This window comes from Magallana gigas, chromosome 7, assembly GCF_963853765.1.
Source record: "Magallana gigas chromosome 7, xbMagGiga1.1, whole genome shotgun sequence".
Classification (NCBI taxonomy): Eukaryota; Metazoa; Mollusca; class Bivalvia; order Ostreida; family Ostreidae; genus Magallana; species Magallana gigas.
The window spans coordinates 26,652,482-26,674,055 of NC_088859.1; the positions used below are offsets into that span (position 1 = coordinate 26,652,482).

Sequence of the window (21,574 nt, forward strand, 5' to 3'; positions counted from 1 at the left end):
GTGTTAAGTTCGAAATGTAGACATTGACCTCTTTTTTTATAAGGTGGTGGGGGGGGGGGGGGGTTATGAGTTGTAGGAAAGATGACAAGTCAAACAAACTGATTCAGCTTTGTATGCTAGAAATGATTAAAAAAGAAAAAAAAAAAAAAAAAAAAAGAAAAGGCTCTTAAAGGAAGATATACAGAATGAAATTGTGTATACATTTTATAAGTGACAAGTGTAGCAAGTGTAGATACATTATTGTATTCTTGCTCTTTTGGATATTTGGAGGGTTAGGTGGATAGGGTAGGTCAGAGGTTGTACTGTATTTAGGTTAAGACGTATTTATGTCTGCCTCAGGAAATTATTACACAAGCAACACCAGCATAAAAAAGCTTTCAATGCATTATGATAGCAGTGATAAAGAAATCTTGGAAAATGTTCATATTTTCAAAACTTCAAAATACAAGACAAATTCATGGGTTTATACCATGAATTGTAAAGATTTTATTTCTCAAATGTATGATCATTGCAAATGGGTGATGGTGCATTTTGAGTTAAACTTCTATTGATAATTTGCAGTGTAGATATTAAACGTTTTGTTGTATTTTTCTTTCTTTCTTATCTTCTATTTTTGTTCGTTATTTTCCTGGTTTTTTATGTATTCGTTTCTTTTAATTTTGCTTTTTACAGAGTAACCCAAGAAAGGCTGAAAATTTTGACAAGATGTTCACTGCAGCAAAACTGAAAAACACGCCAACTGACAGTGTTGTTATTATGAACATAGATGAGAATGCATTCCGAGAATTTACATACGTCAATCCTTTCTTTACTGATTTTGCCCATACTGAAAACACCTCATTATAGCTCGCCGGAGGTTTCTCTAACATGTAATTGGGTAGTGGACATTTTAAACAGAAAAAAAATTTGCAGCAAAATCGGAATCTTTTCCCCTTTCTTTCAAGAACATTCAAGGGGGAAACAATTGTAGTCGGAAAGAAACATGGAATTTCGAAGGGAAAATAGTCACCTCAGATATATATTTCTCTCGGAAATTTTCCAATGAGATTTTTTTTTATCATTGTTATGTGCATATGCAATCAAAATGAATGAACTAAAAATGTCCAGAGATGTTCTGTGTGATTGATGTATACATGTGTGTAGTTTGTGTGTGTAAACATGCACATTGCTGTTGTTTAGAGATGATTCACATGTGCAAATGACCTTGACATTAATTTTGGTGGTTAGTGTATATGTGTTTGTATTTAGAGAACAATATGAAAGTGTATGTTTAGAAAATTAATACAGTTATTGTAACTTATGTGTAATCTTTTCAGGAAATTTTTATTACAGTACCGGTCATTTTTTTTTTTTTTTTTTTGAAAACTCATGAAAATAGGGTATTTTGATGTAATGACCTTGTTTGAATGTTATTTTTGGCTGATAAATAACTTTTTTGTAAGAACTGGTTCGATTTCAAATTTGAAAAATTTTAATTAGTTGTTTCTGTGCTGATTTATATTCCATTAGTGTTATGAAGCCAAATGCTATACTTTAACCCCACACCCCCACCCCAAAGTTCATCTGACAATCTGTTAGAAGTCAGATTTATTAAATTAAGTGAGTTTATTAAAAACCAAAGACAGACGGTCTACTTTTTCATTTTCAGTGCATGTAAAAGAAAATTTATATTCTCTTCTATGTAAAAAATAACCTCTTAACTTATTTTCTTGCTTATGGAAACTGTGCATTACATTTTATACTTTTGTTACAACTGAAATTTTAAAGCATGGCTAAGGGATTTTCTTCTTTAATTTCTAAACCATAATGAGATGATTTTTTCACGCATTATAGATAAAGGTGCAACTATGATATGTGTATATGATATTTTTCTGGTAGATGGATGACATTTGTATGTACATATACATGTATTTATATACACGCTTGTCTGTTTGTTTCCTTAAGTATATAACAACACTGAGATTTAATTTCAAAGAGTTATAATCTATTTGTCTAAATATATATAGTCTCATTTTGTACATGTATGATTTTAAAAACACACCATGTAATCCATGCAATACGGCAGTGGTTCATTTATTAACCGGTTCTCGTAGGTTGTTTCGAGCTGTCTTATTTATTTCATGTCTCAATTAATTAATCAATCAATTAAATATTCATTTAGCCAAGAGGAAGCAAATATGTAGTTCTATTGGGTAGAAAACAGAGAGAACCTGTTTTGCTAACTGTTCATGAACCAAAATGGGAGAAATGTAAACCCATGCAATGATCAAGTAGTTGTATAGATTCAACTGTTATGTTTTATTATGTTGATCAAGCTTTGGCTTGAAGCTATGGAACAAAATCTGTTTGCTTGCTCACTATATAGACCAGAGACTGCTGCCAAGTTTCAACAAGAATGGCATAACTTAATTGTGATGGTGAATTTATAGAGGGGTCTTGGAAATGCCAACTTGTGTTCCATTTTTTAAAGAATATTGAAAGGGGAGGGAAACATGCTCAAAAACCATCAATTGTTATTGTTTTGTTGGCTTTTGCAATATTTTTTTTTCTTTGTAACATCTTGCCATTTTACATTGTTACTGGTCATAGTTTCAGATCTAGAACTACATTCATTAATTAGCAAGCATGCTGAACAGAAAGAAAAAAACCATGAAAAAAAACATGCATCTTGAAAAGGTGTTAGACTTAAACATGCTGACAGCAAGCTGTTAAAAAATTGATCGCAGCAAACATCTTGTGAAGGATACTACTTTGCTCAGTTTTATTCCCTTTTTTCTTAAAAAACTTTATGAATTATTGATCAAGCAAATACCAGTAATATGAACTTTACATCCAAAAAATTCTATCAGCTGAGACTGGTGATAAATTTGTTTTAAAATGCTAGGAGATTGATGATGATTTTTTGGTCTTATCCTTTTCTTTCTCTCTTTCTCTCTCTAATGACTCCATGCATTCAGTTCCAAGGTTATTAGATATAATATTAAATAGAGGTATTGCACCTGGAATGGATCAGAGGAAACAGATTACCACATACAGTAAAACTCGTTTAGTAAGAACACGGATATAGGGAATTCTCGGATAAAGCAAACTGATTTTGAGCCCCGTAGAGGTGAATAATAATGAAATTTAACACTTTTATAACGAATTTCTTTATTGTTTAGAAAGTTTGCACTACCATTTAACATAATAGTTTGAATGAATTTATTTTCATGTAAATTTTCTATTTTTTAATCTGATTATTAAGGTATCAAAGGAATGTATTTTTATTTTAAGCCTCAATTAGCAAAAATTGTAGTCTTGCAAAAGAAAACATGTTTATAGTGAATTCGTTTTAGTAATTACTATGGATTCGTTATACGGATATAATGAATTACGGATATAACGAAGTAAATCCATTGGTCCCTAGGACTTCGCTATAACCGAGTTTTACTGTAATGTGATTCTTTTTCCCCCGCTTATTTTTACCCCCATTAAATGATTTGCCCTCATATTTGCTGGTTGAATTAAACAAATAATATACAATTTGTGCAGTTTTTAAAGTCAATACAATGATTTAGCTACCCTCACAGTACAATATTTCACCTCCCGGAAATTGCCAAAACATTTGAATTATCTTGCACTAAAAAGATTACATGTAGCTTCGCATTCATGCTTGCACATAGAATGTATGTGCTGTTTCTATAGCGTGCTCAAGACTTGCATCATATTGTAAACACAGACCAGCGTTGTTAAATGGCAATAATTAATCCAAGTAAAAAAGGTGATTGTCATTTTCTAAATTTTTCTTCAAATACATGTACAATTTACGTGCTGTTTCCTAAGTCCTTTCTGTCGTAGCGTGATAACCTACATTCTAATATAAGCATATAACATCATGGGGGTAGTGAAAGATGAAAGAGATATAACATTTATTTATCATATTGATGTCAGTAAGAAGAGTAATTAGGCAAAATAAACAAGGGGCAAAAGGAGCACTGCAGGCAGTACTATCGGTACTTGATTGAGCAATCATAGGTTGAAAGATAAGTTAAGAGTGATTGGAAATCCTTCAGAATGGAAATTAAAAATAGGCCATATCCATTTTATATTACTGGTACGCATTTAGAGAAGTTAAAAGTTACCTCACTTTGTAGGAAACTGGCATTATACTGCTGTAAGATCAATAATTCACCCCTGAAACCAGTTTGTTTAATTTGTTGGTTTTTTTTTCAATTTGATAAAAAAGTAAAAAAATGTTCTTTTTTTCTGTAATGAAAATTATTTTTTTTTTTTTTATTTATCGCGGAAATTATTTTTGGAAGTCTTCATGTTTATTTTGTCATACTGCTGATTTTTCTTTTTAATTGCAGCATAATTATTTAATCAAAAAATGTTTATGTTTTGTACAAGAAGACTTATGTATACAACCCCAAATTCAGTTATAATTTGTGTCTTTTTCATATACACTTGTCATGAACATTTTCATGTACTGAAACTTTTTGAAAAAGTTTCTGGATTTTTAAAACTTTACATGTATTTATTTTGTAACCTCATTTTGTTCCCAAAACATGTTTTGAAAGATTCTGATACCTTTACTGAAAGTATCCAAATTAGTCTTATATTAAGAAACCTCCCACCAACTTTTTGTATTGTGGAAAAAATGAGCTCTTAAAAAATATGGGTTTTTTTTCACTTGTTTCTTTTTAAGAAAGAATATTTCACTTTTTTTTCAGAGATCATTTATTATATTAACTGTTAAATCTTGTTGTCTGCTCCACTGTTTGTTGACCATTATTAAAGCAACCTTATGAAAAACTTATGAAAAAGATTTTTAGTTTGTTTTTCATGCCTAGTCATTCGGTTTTGCCACCCAAGTTTTTTTTTATAAAACAACTATAACGACTTTCATGTCCCCTAAAGATATATATGATATACATATGATAAAAATTAATTCTTAGAATTTCTTTCATCGTGCTCATTGTAAGTTGTTACTAATTATTCTTTAACTCAGCTAGTAATTTCAATAAATTACTGGTAATTTTTTACCTTAGATCTCTTCAAATTTTACATCAATATATTTTATTTTGTATAACTACCCTGAATATATATAGATATTAAAAGACTGTTGTTGAGAATTTAAAGATACCGGTATAGCAGGAATACAGCGTAACCCCATTATATAAAACTCATTAGAACTGAGAAAAGCATCGAGACACTCAAGAATTTGAGACATAGGTACCGGTGATAAAGATAAACAAAGAAACTATGGTTCTCAACTCAAACTCACTTCGATATATTAATGGTATTTGATATATTGATATTTGAGATATCAAAGCTGAACTGTATTTTTAAAACGGAAAACTCCTGAGGTTTGTGATGAGAAACATACATCCGTCTTGTTCATTTTGTATTTGTAATAGAGCCGCCTTGCAGATGGGATTAAAACACATACGTTGTATAAAATTCATATCTCCACAAGGTTTGGGAATAGAAAACATGGATAAAAGCCACATCTCATTGCAATTAATGGGAGATTTTATACAAGTACTTATATGCTGTGGATGCATGGTTAAACCAGGGCAAAAGAAACAACCAGTCCTAGAAGAGAGAAAAGACTGCATGGAAAAAAATGTAGGGAGTGTATATGTACAATGTATAAATATCTTTTTTCTTAAGTTGAATTGAACAACTCTTAACTATAAATTGAAATGGTTACTGTATGGAAAAAATAGTAAAAACCTTTTTTATGGACGGTGAAATGACAGTAAAATTGATTTTTTAAAACTGCCTAAAAATTTCCATTTTGTCATGAATAAGATGTATGAGAACTAATTCTGTGTGTACTATCGCTGCATGATAATTGGCAACCATCTATATTGTATGTGAGCTTGTCTAAAACGTTTTCTAGTTCTTGTGTATTTACTTATATGAGACATGTCTTTATTAATAAATTTAAAACATACAGCTAAAATTCACTGTAAAGTGTTCCTTAAAACTGTCATCTTTTTTTAAGGAAGCAAGATATATTTTTAAAAAAAAATTTAAATCAGAAATATGTTATATACAATATGTATTTATTATTCATTTTTTTTTTTAAACAACTATAAAAACTTGTTTTGCACAAACACAGATGTTGGCTAACGAACTAAGTTTTGGGGGCTCACTTCCACAAACATTCTCAACAATTCCTCGTAAAAATTTTACAGATAGGCCCTATAACAAACCGGGGCAGGTTGGGTATTTTAAAGTAGTCCCCAGGGGTCATAAGTGTGAAAACATGTAATATTGCAAGTACCGGTATACATATATGTAACTTCAATTGGTTATATACCTATTGATGAAATATGGATAATACGAAGTGAATACACTTATCTCCAGCAGTACCTAGTAACCAGTAGAACTGGTTTTATTGTAGTTCAATTATATTCTCTTAATATCCCCTCCCCCTAGAGATTAAGACTTGATAGTTTGCAACAAAATTATCTATAAATGTCTGTACACTGTGCAAGAGTTCAAATGATTCTGATTGGTTATTCAACAAACACATTGGTTATTTATGGATCCCCATTCTTTGAGGTAAGCTACCTTAATATAAGTTTTCCCATTTGGGAAAGCAATGAACTGCTCTATTTCATATTTATTCGTATGATTGCACCCTAAACTACTGATATTTATACCTATGGTTGTATATAATGTAATAATCTGTCTGGAGCAGACTGGCTTTTTAGGTTAATAAAACTGCCTATTGCATGCATGGGCTCAGTTTATATTGTTCTGACCCATTAGCAATTCTGGCATTGTCGTTTTCAATGTTAAAATCTAATAAACTGCGTTATTTTCAATTTACAGAAAAGCCGTAAAGATGTCAGCAATTTTGATCGAGAGTTTACCAGCGAGGCCCCGAAACTTACGCCTACAGATAAACTGTTCATAATGAACTTGGATCAGACAGAATTTGCAGGATTTTCTTTCGTTAACCCAGAGTTTATTGTGTCAATTTAATAAACAGTTCCGCCTTTCCTTTCATGCATAAACGTGTACATGTATCTATTATGAATATGAAAAAGCCCATAAATTTTATTTGAATTGGAAGCATCAAAATCATATTGTTTTAAAAAATTGATGTATAATTTGAGATGTGGATATTAGGTCCGAAAAGTTGTAGCCAAGTTTTTCTTCTTTTTCATAGCCATATTGGATGGAAAGAAATAAAAAGGGATACTGGTTTTAGTTGAAGATTCAGTTTGAATATGTTTTTAGTTACATGTAATTTGAATTAGTTAAACATAATATGATTTGTAAGGATCCAGTATAAAATATACATGGTTAAAATTAATATTATAGCAAACGGGATTACAATTTACAGCAGAAATTATATAAGTATGATATTGCACATCAACTTACCATTCTTGTATTAAGAAAATAAACTTAAGTCTATTGAGGATATATCGGTATTTAAGAGTGTACAGAAGTTCTGTCGGAATATTGCTGACAGTTAGAAAGATATTCAAACAGCATTCTGTTCTCATTTATGCATATGGTGTATTGATACCTTCCAAGTATGCATGCAGGCTGCAGTGCTTGGCAAATACATAATACAAGCTAGATGCTCAAAATATTACCCGACTTGCTCTGGCCAATCAAAGAGCTTGTTACACAGTTGAAACTCTTTACTCTATGATATACAGTACAACCTGAATTTATTCATTCATGTCTGTATGGTCTGTTCAATTCTGATTGATTCCATTTTGTAGAAATCAGCAATTATATTGTGAGTGGTAAGATTTGTAAATTAACATCATATGATTATACATCAGTACTTAATATGTAGTTTTTGTGTATCTAGGTGGATTTTATTTTTGAAAAAAATTACTTAATTGACAACAGTTAAACCAGAAAATTTCATCTGGAGGAATTTGTCCACGATTTATATACTTTTTTTAATCACATGCATGCATGTACCATTTTTTGATTATTATATTTCTTTCATTCAATTGGTTTTCATTCTGATTTCTTTTAGTGTATACAACCTTCTCTTATGTATCACCTTTGCTATATTTCAAAGGCTGTCAAAGCTCTCCTTTTGCTCTAGCTGGGCCAACTTACTGAAATATAGTACATAACATATTGACTCCTTGGTTATTTGAAGACTTAATTAATCACTTGCAGCATTATAAATTATGAGGAGGTGCTGTATCAAGTCTACAGTCTATGCTTTGCTGTATCAATCGGGAATGGCTAGCTGCTCCTGCTAAGAATTACATTGTACTATCTGTGGAAATTTTTTCGAAAATTTTAAAGATACACTGTATTTAATTATTTTTTTTCCATTTGTATTGCTTCAGATATCATTGCTTCTAAAATTTTGAATACCTGGGACATTATATAGTTTGCCCAAGAAAGAAAATATATTGATATTGGGAGAAAGAAATTGCTCAATTGTATTTTGTTTTCTCCCCACCATGATTAGAATTTATTTTTTGGTATAAATCGAGACCAAAAGAAGGATGTCAAATTTTTTTTTTACAAAAATGGCATTGCGCCCTTTTCTAACTGCAACTACCGTATTTTAATTTTAACAAAAGGCTATTTCATATAATGAAAGAAATTGTTTTGAAAAGAAATTCTGTTCGGTCTAGAGTGCAATTAAAGCTTACTGAATGTACAGATATTGGGTTCATGCATAATTCTACTCCTTCAGCCTTAACAAGTCCTTAAAGTTATGACCCTTGAAAGCAAGAGAAGCAAAAATATCAGGAAGCTATCTTTCTTGGACATGATTTAGTTTTTTTACCTTTATAACATTGAAACAGGAGCTTTAATATTGTGCAATAGATATTGAAAGGTGCAATAGCTAATTTATTAGTGTATGTGTGAAAAACAGATTATTTTCATTTGGATTATGTATGTACGGTAGTACAATAAATGGGTATTTCAATTTGACTGTGTGTAATTAGGAATGAGATCTATGTACAAGTATATGGTAATAGCCTTTAATATATTATTAACACTGTTATTCAAATTCTATTATTTATCACTCATTAGTGCTATTTTACATATATACCTCTTTTGTTGATACTGATACAGAATCATTTGTTCATAATAGCCTATTAACATGATTAATATATATATTGTATAGAGGTGACATTGGGTCTGTCTCTACAACAGTGCTTTCATATATATTTACTATACTTTTGACTTCTTTTAAAGTGATAGGTTAAGTTCGGCACGTAACATCTAAGTAATGTACATTTTTTGCAGTACTTCAACTGTATATATATGTATATTCAGTAGACTAGATCTCTTTTAACATTTGTTGATGTTACTTGATTAAACACTGTAACCAAAGAGTTGACTATTCTTGTTTTCTTCTTCATGGATTCTGAATAAATGCACATTAAATAACATAGCAAGTATCAAACATACAGTAACAATGAATTTTGTGCACATTACCAGTATTCTGTGGAATCGTATATTTATATTTGTGTGGGTCAATGTTTGTAGGAAACCAAAATTTTCCTTGTTTGTGGGGACTTAATTTCGTTGGCATTTTGAGAGCAACATTTTGTCCATGGGAAAGCAATCTACATATATCTCGTGAGTAGATCAGTAGGAGGATGATATGGCATTAAAATCTGGTCAGTAAGCCATTAGAAGGGAAATATGGAATTGATATCAGGTCAGTAGGTCACAATGAGGGGGATATGGAATTGATATCTGGTCAGTAGGTCACAGTTAGGAGGGGGTTATGGAATTGATATTTGCCAAAGCTTATGGGCAAGGGTTACCGACCTCTTATAAACCATATCAGGTTAACTACAAACCATGTAACAATTATATCCTACCGACCACCTTTGTATAAATGGCAAATAATGAACAAAACAAAAATATGTTTTATAACAAAGTTTCAATTTGGGAACAAAACCCGACATCACAATGCTCTAAGAATGATGTCGTAATGCTCAAAGTGAGGAATATTTTGTACTGACTATGTATGGAATATACATGGTCTCCACATGACTGCTGTTAGCCAATGATTTCCTTACAGATTAACAAGAGGTAAGATATAGCAGGAATAAGGTATAAGGTCAGCAAGTCATATGGAGGGAGACAGGGAACTGACATGAGGTTAATAAGTCATGTGGATGGGAATATGGCCAAATGGAATTGATATCTGGTCAGCAAACAGATGGAGTACTGGTAAATGATTTAACAAGTATACTAAGCTTCTATTAGTATTACTTTCAGTTGCATATTTTCAAAAGAAATAACATAGAAGTAATTTTCACTAGAATATTTTATTGCGGTTTCATATAAACAGATCTGTAAAAGTTCTTGCTCGGAGCACTATAACAATAAATAATTTCTAAACAACCTTCATAGATCTTTTATCTTTCATGAGAAGTGAAATAAAATGTGGATCAATTCATGAATTTGCTATAACATTTAAGGTACAAAAAATAGCATCATCCTCAACAACAAAACAATTACCCACAGTGAACATAAAGGGCCAATCAAAAGTCAACAAAATCATTATCCATCTTTAACACTAAGTAGGTGGGTACCAAAATACTAATAAAAAAAAACGTAGTATATTGCGATTTTCTATAGCATGATATATAGAATTTAATCAGGGATTAAATGTGTTTCCATTTCTGGATCTTTGATCATGGACTTGGATTCGGGAAGCTGGAACTGGAATACTCCCTGGAGTGTGCTATGCCAGCAGTGTTGTGTGCAGTTTACAACTCCCTGGATGATGAACCATACAATGTTTTAAAAATTCCTCCATATGGATGTCATGACATTTTTTGTCCAGGGAAATAGGCTGATGCTAGAGGAGGCTGACCAGTCTTGGGGGCCATAGAGTGCTGCCCCACCCTGGTGGCATGTACAGGTGGGACCGCCGAGGTCTGTATGATAGGGGGAGACTCCATGCGACCTCCTAACCCACGAAGGTGTATCGGCTCTTCTCTTTTCTGGAGATATTTGGGATCAAGCGGTGGGTCACTGCAAAACCAACAGATTGATTAGATGTCAATCACAAAGAAACACATTCATTCATTTTAATATAGATATGTAGTTTGTTTTTTTTCATTTTAAACATATTAAAGCTGACATGAATTCATAAAAGCATTTGGTCGCCATATTAGTTTTGATCGCTCCTCTACTACCACTGGGGTATATATATACCGGTTGAGAAAGTTATGGTCGGTTGCTTTCCGAGCGAGGCATTTACGTTGCACGGACTTCTAAATGCATGAACTACACATTGTAGTAAAATGTAGTAGATGTAATAAGGAAAACAACAATCAATGAAATACAAATTAAATATATTTATTCTTTGAAAGGATGTCCAAGGTATTCGTATTATTTTGCACACACAGTGCTGCCTTACTTGGCATGCACATCGAACACGTGTGTCGTTCATACAGAGTGCATAACGTCTGCATCTTCTTGAAAACCCCGGCGACAGTACATCCAACAGAGTAGCTAAATGATAGTAAATCCAAGAAAGTAACAACGTTTCCATCCGTCCCTACAAAAACGCCCGTTTCTAAAATCCATGCGATAATTGACATTGCTCGATCTGCCACAGTGTGTGGTTTGCGCATGTGTGATGTTATAACATACACAGGAAAACGGTCTACAACTATCGAGGAATTTTCGAAGTATCTGCGCCTGGATTTTAGTCTGTCTTCAAGTTGTTTCGTCGTTTATTGGATATATCTTGCCAGTGCAGTGGTTGTCATATTATTTTTGTTCAAAACGCGTTTTTACAGGTCTTTTTGTCCAAGGTAACGTGTTCGGGTGAAATTCCTGAATGCGATGAAGCATGAATAGTGCTCTCGGCCTTATATAGGGGTGTGTAGCAATGAGCAGAACAATAGAAATCGACAACTAATATGGCGGTAGTCGGAGATAAAAGGGAAATAATGCGTATTTATGAATTCATGTCAGCTTTAAGAGAGGAAATTGTCTTTTTTCCACAAGGATCCATTAATAAAATTATTTTCCAGTCATTTGATGAAGGAATTTCACCATAAAAATATATTAATTTAAAAAAATATATATTTGCTTTCCAAGATTATTAACCATACATTTCAGGAAGGAATTTATCCCTTAATATTAACCAAGTCAAAGAAACATAAAATTAAAAGAATCTAAACATGCTGGATAACTGCAAGATACATGTATTATAATCCTGCTATAGTACTTTTTAAAATGATTACTTACTTTTCTTTGTCTCCCCCTGAGAGCCCTGTGATAGCTGATGACTGTGAGGATTTAGGTCGGGATTCTTCCGGGATAGAAGGTGGGTGTGAGGCCCTGGACATGGGCTGGGGTAGTCCCGTCCGTCGAGGCTGTCCAGGGTTATACTGAACCTGATAACACAGCAATATAAAAACTCATTAAAATACACTATAAATGTATTGGACAAAACGACACAAGATTTGTACATAAACATTAATTCCCAGCTACTGAGTACCAGGTATTTTATCACCAATTCATAAGAAATCTACTAGTAACTATGTTAATAAATCCACTGTCAAAACCTAATCACTAAACAACAAGTTTAGAGAATTTCTCCCTCTATGAATATACATATTCCTACTGCCCTAAAATGCCTTAATCAATATTATATTCAGTAAGCATATTCTCACAATATATCACTACAATGAGTTAAATAGTCAATCATTCAAAATGTTAGCGCATCAACTAAAGCATAATTCATGAAGGTCTTTCCTCTGTGTGGTATTGATGAGTGTAAGGAATAGGTTACCTGGGGCTGTCTGTGAGTATTGGGGTATGTCCTTGGGATGCCGACCCCTGACCCTGGTCCCTCAGTGTGGGAGTTCATAGAGCCATAACTGGAAGTGCTGTAATTATGCTGAAATAAACCAAAACATGCTAAGCTGTCCATTATCACACTGTCATCTACACAAATTATAGCAAGATCGAAAAGATAAGATTTTTATACAACTTTTTTTGTCAATTAAAAAATCAGGTGTTTTAAGTACCAGTCAAATTTGAAATACTAAATTCAGAGGCCTGTTTAGTAGTTGGCACTCCTGAAGGTTCGCCAAAATTTGAGTTGCATGGATTAGGTATTTTGGCAAGTGCTCAGGTTGAAATTTTGTTTAGCTGTCTATTTTTAATGGCTTACCAGTGCAGAACTTGAGGGTCTGAAGTTTGAGGTAGCTCCTGGGTTCTCGAATGTTCCCACTCTCTGCTGTGTTAACTGGGTCTCTGTGATCTGTTTGTTCAACCACTGTATAACTGGAAGATATTAAAAAATCTTGTGATTTTTTAAAAGTTTAAAATATAAACCTCCACAGCACAAATACTAGTATTAAACTGAAAAAATGTTTTGGCTTATGAGTTTTAATAAAACTTACCATTTTCATTAGTTTTTAACAGTTGGCGACTTTCTTCTAATTTCTGAACCGTAGTCTCTAAGTTATCTGACAGCTTCTTGCTCTACAACAGAAAAATAAAAAAAAATTCATTACGGTAATTCACACTAAGCATTTGCTTAGAATTCAAGAATATCCTTCATAATGTTCATTTTAATTCAGTCTGCATTAATTTTCATCCCACTGCAAGACTAAAAAAAATAATTAACAATACTTCTGCAAATCACAGGCAACATTTCCTCCTTTATAAACCATCTTCTATTAATCAATATTCTAAATCCTGAAACCATTTACAGGAAATGATTTACTGAATATTCTTAACCCTCCAGCCATTCATTTAATATTTACCTCGTCTTCCTTCTGCCTCAGGCTGTCCTTTGTGCTGGCCAGTTCCTGCCGCAGCCTCTCTAGCTCCTGGTCTTTTTCACCCAGCAACTTCTCTTGCTCATTTGCGATCTGACTCCTTAGTTTCACCTTTTAAATTTAAGAAGATTCTTTGCATGGGTGCCAGAATATTAGCAGTTGTTGCCTACTTTATGTGAGGAATTTTTCTATTTATTCTAAGTTTCTTTTCTAAAAATATACATCTATCAATCTGGTGCTATTGGAAACACTTTAACTTACTATTTTCTGTAATTAATTTTCAAAGATTTTTTTTCCTGATTAACCAACCTTAGCATGGTAGTTTTTAATCTCCCCCTGGAGCTTTTTGATGATCTCATTCCCTTTCATAAGTTCGTCTGACATAGCTTTCACTTTGTTTTCCAGTTTGTAATTCTCTTTCTGCTTATACTCTAATTCTTCTTCCAGTCGGACCTTTAACAAAGGGAAAATTATAAAATACGCTGCATGATTAAATTTCCAAAAATCTTTAGTAAATGAAGTAGGAGGTAATTATTTCTCAAAAGTATAAACGATTTTCATTTTTTTTTTTCAGAAACTCTAACTCTGATATAGATTGAGAACACTTTTCACCAGGTAAAAAAACAATGGTTTTCAGCAAACACTGCTATAAACCTACCTTCCTTTCCTGCTCTGAACTAAGCAGATCAGTGGACTTATTGATGACCATCTCTTTGTCCTTGACCTCCTGCTCAAGGACGGCGACCCTGGTGGTCAGCTGATGGATGAGCTTCTCTTTCTCGTGGTACTCCCCGTCCAGGGAGGAGTTCTGTTTCCTCAGTCCCTGTAGTTCCTGCTTGACCCGCATGTGCTCCTCTTCCAGAGTGGAGAGCTTGGACTTGAGTTCACGGATTGAGGACTCTGATTTGTATTTTCTGTCTGTTAAATCCTGCCAAATAAATACCCCAAAAATAATAACAAAGCCCCTTTTCAGAGTGAAAACACTATTAATTGCCGGCTGTTAATTATGAAGCATTCATTATTATTAAACATATTCCTCATAAATATTATTAAAACTGAACTCCTACACCTATACATGAACCATAGGTATATGTATGCACATAAAGTCAATAACTACTGCCTGTGTTCTGAAGCAATACATTTTCATTGATCGAAGATTCACTTTCAATCCTACACAGTACCTTATTGACCCCCTCCATCTCATACAGTCTGGACTCCATCTGCTTGACGATCTTCATGTGAGCTTGCTCCATGTCTTTTCTTTCCCTTTCTTGTCTCTGCTGATAACTGCCCTGCATCTGGAAATCAAAACGGAAAAAATAAGTTCATTTCTACAAGAAAAACATCTTCAAAGTATGAAGGTATTCTTTTTTCAACACAGACGTAAGTGTGATTTTGTTTACCTGAATGGCCTTTTCCTTTTCTGTTGCCATTTCATGTTTATGCTTGGCTGCCAAGTCGTTCATTTTAGCCGTCCATTCTGCCTTCAGATGGTCAAGTTCTATGGTCTTGCTGCTCAATGCCTTTTTAAATGTGGAGGAAGAAAAGAGATTTTAAATAATCCATAGTTCTTAAAACAAAACACTATGATTTGTCGACAAAAGTTGGGAGTTCCATCAGAATTCAACAGGAATATTTCCATCGTACTTCTTGAGACAAACTGTAATTACAACAATAAGAATTCATTAACATATTCATATAACCCTTACCTCTGTTGTCTGCTGAAGTTTCTGATTTAAATTTGTATCTGTGTGCTCTAGTCTTTGTTGCAGTAAAGAATTGGTGTCCTGAAATTGAAACATGGTACAGTTAGATTTTTGGTAAAATTTCAAGATAAATAAATGATTTAATTCTGGTTGAAACGCAGCATTTGATTGAATAGAAAAATTTAGTTAAATTTGTATAACCTTGTTTCCACATCACAGGATGCGCCACAATGCACCAATGTCAAAAACGGACTAATCAGATTGACGTTACGTTTGAATTTTGAACAGATTAATATCATTTTAAAAAGTAAAATACACAGTCACTCAATTTGTACAATAAATTATATAAAATTAAATTATAAGGAATGAACTCAATATCTACCCAAGTTATGTGCGTATTACCTGGGTTGAGGTAATGTACAATTTTTTTTTTATAATTGGCTTTGCGGATTATAAAGCGTAAACTGCCCAAACCAGGTTATACTCGTATAAATTGGGTAGACATTGAGTTCATTTCTTAATTAACTGAGATGAAAAATTACATTGGATATATTTAATATTATATTAATATATTATTATTTAAGGGGGTATTTTTGATCTTTGGGGAAGGGATTTTCTCTTCATTCATTTTATACCTTAAACTGTTTCAAACAATCTGCCAGGTATTTCTTAATATCTGAATCTGTTCCAGGTATAAATTTCAGACTGAGGTGGGTCAGGTGCTTGAATGGGTTTGTTTCTATTACATTCAATGTGCAAGTTGTACGCTCTCCATTCAAAGAACCCTGGGAGATAAAATGAAGGATGAATCTGCAAGGAGAAAACAAAACAAGTGATGTATGAGTTCAAATACATGTAAATCACTGAAATCAATTTAAAGAAAAAAAACAGGTTCATCATTCTCTTAGATGAAATATGTTGATGTGTTCATACACACATTAACGTCATGTCCCAGTCTCACATACATTCTATGACTGTGTACCAACTCAACTGAAAGTGTTTCTTTTTTTTCATTTCATTATTTCTTGTCCTTCAATAAAACCATCTCTTGCAAAAGTGACACTTCTTCGCTTTTACAAAGATATAAAAGTGAACAGGAAGGCAATGCATGTCATCAATATTGTTCCAGTTTATCATTGACTCATGCCAACAATGGACTGTATGCACGGAAATATTTGCCCCGGTTTTACTTTTGCCCCTTTTGCCTTTGTTGTCAGCAGACAGTTTTAAGTCTGGGTGCCTTCCAATGTCTCAAATTATCTTTTTAAAATACACAAGTGTGTCTGGGTGAATTTAAGACGAGGCGAAACCGTTTGCAAGTATAGAAGGGCCAAAATAACACAGGGCCAAAATAGCCCTGTCAACATTTATACCATTGGTGAGATTTCCTGGAATAAACCCATTAGAATATGACACAAACTATTTATAAGACCAAAAATTTTCCCCAAGTTGTGAAACAGTCCATAAGCATGTGGATCATCAGTCTTACTGTTCTTACTTGGGAAATTCTTTGTGTTCTTCCCTTAGACACATGTCTAATAGGTCTATGAACTTCTGGGGGAACTGGGCAAAGTCCACCAATAATCCCTGTTGGGTTTTCAGGCTGAAAAAGACAAGGAAAACAGGATAATTTCTACATGGGGTTTATAGGTACTTGAAATGCACTTTGCCTTAAAAGGATTGAGGGAAAATCATGTTTTTACTACTACGTACTACTGGTAACAAAAGAGTTCATATTGGTGATTCCTTCAGCATATGATACATAGCTATTCTCATTGAAAAACATACCTTTGGAAATCTTCTTCACCCAATCTCAGTGTGTACAAGAAGAATAAATCCCTCTCATCTGTGAGTCTGACCACTAGCTCCTACAAAAATCAAAGCAGGCATTTCAATACACATTAACACAAGCAGACATAAACTAAATAAAGATGAGAAGTTTTTCTTAACTTGATGAACATTCAATTTGATATGTCTAGATCAAGTGTCACTAATTCATATGATAAACCAATTATTGCTTTGGCAGAGTTCCCGAAACCAGTCCAAATTCTGTCGGACAATTGTCCTGTAAATATTCAAAATTTACTAAATTATCTCTGAAATAAATAATCAACAGTTTTAGACTTTCTGTCCCGTAAATTGTTCTTTTAATACAGTGCCGGTCTGTAAAATTTATCGGACATTTTGACCGATTAAATTTAGATTTTACCGGACCCATTCAAATTTTACCGGGGTTCCCCGGTGGACCAGTGCGTTTCGGGAACTCTGCTTTGGGGGAAGGGAGGAGGGGGTCCTAATCAGTACAATAAATCAGTTATCCTCAAAGTACAATATTGTCCTTCTTGGGTAGAAAATGATTGTTTTTAACCTAAAAAAAACAGCAATATTTGTATATAACATGTATACCGGTAATTAATTTATTCACCCATGAAAATCACATTCCCTTCTGGCCACAGAAAATATGACTTTATCGTGAAATTGTTTATATCACCAACATTTGTTATCTATCTCTGTGGTGCAATGGATGTAGCTTCAATCTACCATTCTGCAGGTTCTGAGTTCGAATATCACAAGGACTTTTATTTTCATGAATAGTCGTACAATTTAAAAAATTGATTTTCCCCCCAAAATTGATTTTTTTGTTTATTTATAAGTCAAAGACATGCTTGGTGTGTGGAGAACCCTTAATTGAATAAATCTTCATCTCTCTCACAGTCTCACTGCCACACAATTCATGAATAAAAAATAATAAAGTACACTCCATTGCACTTGCATACAGATATGTGTTAATTCAATGAATTAAATTCATGTATATATTGCTAATTAAATGGCATTTTTTATATTGCATCCTATATTAGCCGAAGGTAGCCAAGGTACTTTGTATCTGTAAACACACCTTTTTGTGCAGAGGAGAGGATATTGTCTGTAGTTCCATCTTCAATGTGACATGTTCTCGCCTGAAATGTGAAATAGATAAATGTACATAGTTTACATATATAGGCCTACATTATTGTCTTTGGATTCTGGGTTAGGGTATAATAAATCAAAAGGATATTGTTTTAGAGTGGGGCAAGCCAATGCATGGAATGTAGTTGACAATGATACGAGATTCGTGTAGATTGACCTGCTCTGCTCACCCCCCAACAGTCACACCTAAAAGACATATTATCTACAGATGAAGTCATTTTATTCCTATTAGCTTACATTTTGACAGATGTATATGTTTGCCACTGTCATTAATTCCTGTATTTGTACAACACTTAACTGCTTAAACCTTTCTTCAGTTTATTTCTTTGATTTCAGTATCATATGTACGCTATATACGTACATACAAATGTACATGTATATATCATTCATCCAAACGATTATAACGATATTGAAATTATTGAATTGATAGCAGTCAAACGTCAGAGGAAATTCGAATAAATGGTTAATTTACCTGTCCTCGCGATCCGGCGATTTAAACAGAATTGGAAGTCTCTTGGTGAATAATTCATCTGCCATTGTAATGTTTTTTTTCTTTGAAATATTTTCCCTGCTTCAAAATATAAAGATCAACACAGTCTTATTCTTAAATCCATTTGACAAAACAGAGAGACTTTATGGCATGCGCATCCGTTCAATGTAAAATTACCAATAGGATCGATTTAAATCTTATTTGTTTGTGCCTGTCTGTATCCATTCAACATGTTCAAGCGACCCGCCTTATTTACAGTGTTAGCAATGTTTTCGCCAAAACGAACTTAAAAGAAATAGTTTCCCTTTTATGTGTCAAATATAATTCAAATTTATTGATAGAAGTAAAAAACATCATTTAATTCTTGAACATGTTATTTTATGTATATGATATAAACAAAAAATCATTTATTGACTGTTTATTTCTTTCATCGTTTTGTGAATTTTGCACATGTATAAATTATTCCAAATTGCACGTGAAACTTAAAACTGGTAAACAAGTTGGAGGAGCCTACAGTCATTACTTCTTCTGTCTAAAGAAGATTTATATGAGGTAATTTGCAATTAAAATTTTGGGGGTTTTGGATATGTTATTAACTGTTTGGATAGGTTATGCATGTTGCATTGAATGCTTGAAACAATGAACAGACAACTCGAATGCTATAATTATAAATTTTTATTTAACTGATAAATGCAATGTATGTTTTACGGTGCTACCGTTGTGGCGAGCGCAGCAAAAATTTCATGTAACTTGCATCATTGTCAACTTTAATAGTGTTATTTAGTTATCAACAAACTTCAAAGAATGAGAGAGAGAAAGAGAGATTATCTGGAGAGAATTGTCAGTCTGTGAAATATAATTTGTGTTTAATTTGGTCAAATACAAGTATTTATTTATATCAATTATGTACCTTATTTTTACCTGGTTCATAATTTTTTTTATATGTTTATTTTTGCATTGTAATTACATACGTTATCCCAGAGACATAAACATTTTATTAACTGTTTACTTTTTATTCTTTTTTATTTAGTTTAAAATGTCCTATTTTTTCTAATTCCTCCCTACTCATACTTACTGAACATGCATGCAAAATTAGCTTATAATTGGATCGATATGACAGTAAAGTATGGCTCTAATTGCTAGTGTATAAAAAAAAAGCACCGTAAATTACGAGTTAAATGTCAGCCATATTTGGCATAGCTCCACAGGTGAAAACATTAGAGAGCATTATGGAACATAGACAAAAAAAACTCTTGATAAATCTGTAGGTTTAGCCACAGGGGCATCGTATCCGCTCTACACTCTATGACATATATATAATAATACATGTATTATTATATATATGTCATAGAGTGTAGAGCGGATACGATGCCCATGTGGTTTAGCTCGTTCTTTTCCCAGCTGCACTGGTTCTTAAAGCGCTCTGCGCACTGACATGCTGCTATAAAAAAAGCAGATCAGAGCAAACTACAGATCGCTAGATCTTCAGCTACGTTTCATAGTGTAAACAGACCGTTTATGTATGCTTCTATAAAAATGAATGTCAATGAATCAAAATTATTTTACTTTTAAGCATTTGTGTACATGTGTTGAGTTTCTGCTAGGAGTAGGAAAACGGTGCAACTTGTAACCCCCCCTTCCCCCAATTATACACCACAAAGCTTGGGGATTAGGATAAATTAGATATTATGAACTCAAAGTGGTTTTTAGAAATACTTGTGTCATATTTTTTTTTGATCTGATAAATTTTGATCTGAAAAATTTACATGTATTTTCCTAAATAATGCATTTTCCCCTACAACAAGTCATGTCGCGAGATGATGCTCCGCTTTGCGGTGCCATTGTTAAAGAATGTTTTAATGTTTTTTCGTGTTTTTGTGAAATAATTTTTAAAAGGTTAACTATTAACAAATTGAAAGAAACAATTATCAAATGTCAAATGATGGATATTTCCTTAATTCAGATACATAAAAAAAATACAACACTTCATAATTCAAAACTATTTTTATTGCAAATGTTTTAGTATTTCCCCAAAACATATAATTTTTATATCATCTTACTCTGTTGATGGATCATCTAGAAGAGGCTTGATGTTATAAGGAAATGTATTTTAATAAATATTACCGGTACATGAAAACTCCTACAACTACAAATAAATGCATTTTCCAGAATATTTATGTTTAAAACGGCATTTAATTATCATTGCAGGAATGTTGCACGTGTTGTCACACGGAATGGCTGTAAGATCTTCATTTCTCACCATTAGTCCTTACACTAGGACGCTAAAAAATATAGCGTCACACCTAACTTTGGAGGACCTTTCCTCAATAAAGCTAATCCTCCAGTCCGAAAATTGGTTCAAGAAAAAAACTCTGGATGAGTTAAAGAACCCACAGGAATTAATACGACTTCTTCAAGGAAGGTCCTTGATCTCTACCGAAGACCTTGGGTTTTTGTCGACCCTTCTTAAAGAAATTCACCGCAAGGACCTAGCCAAAATGCTTCAAAGTGATATGAGTGACCTTTGCCGGGATGGAGATCCCAAGATGAAGACTGCCCCTGGAGAGGACACAGGAGGATCTCAGCCGCTCTCCCAAATGAGCGTGGATGAATATGATGAAGATGACAATGAGGTCATCATGTCAAGTCAA

The 21,574-nt window shown here is 33.1% G+C and overlaps 2 protein-coding genes across 5 annotated transcripts in view; one reads left to right on the forward strand and one right to left on the reverse strand.

The window, feature by feature from the left end:
• LOC105335066 (calcium-dependent protein kinase C) overlaps positions 1-9,329 on the forward strand; it is a 57,778-nt gene extending 48,449 nt beyond the window's left edge. For 2 of the 3 annotated variants that reach the window (XM_034456363.2, XM_066067191.1), the window contains one exon: positions 673-4,807. In XM_034456363.2, coding sequence (XP_034312254.1) covers positions 673-846 — 174 coding nt within the window. In that variant the 3' untranslated portion in view covers positions 847-4,807. Of the gene's footprint in view, positions 1-672; positions 4,808-6,828 lie in introns of those variants that run through there. The other variant, XM_034456365.2, reaches the window with a different exon arrangement.
• Positions 9,330-10,261: 932 nt separating this feature from the next.
• Positions 10,262-19,183, reverse strand: LOC105335067 (spindle assembly abnormal protein 6 homolog). 2 transcript variants are annotated; one of them, XM_011438741.4, is made up of 17 exons: positions 19,101-19,183; positions 18,906-19,004; positions 18,363-18,423; positions 17,255-17,334; positions 16,965-17,069; positions 16,102-16,276; positions 15,470-15,547; positions 15,164-15,283; positions 14,942-15,058; positions 14,419-14,688; positions 14,070-14,213; positions 13,746-13,871; positions 13,380-13,461; positions 13,148-13,260; positions 12,764-12,871; positions 12,217-12,365; positions 10,262-10,989 (listed from the first exon to the last, which is right to left on the reverse strand). In XM_011438741.4, exons 2-17 carry the CDS (start codon positions 18,968-18,970, stop codon positions 10,779-10,781), a joined length of 2,004 nt encoding a protein of 667 aa, XP_011437043.3. In that variant the 5' UTR covers positions 18,971-19,004; positions 19,101-19,183; the 3' UTR covers positions 10,262-10,778. The 2 variants fall into 2 exon arrangements, with proteins under 2 accessions (XP_011437043.3, XP_011437041.3); XM_011438739.4 differs by lacking the exon at positions 19,101-19,183 and having other exon boundaries at positions 18,906-19,094.
• Between the last annotated feature and the right edge of the window lie 2,391 nt (positions 19,184-21,574).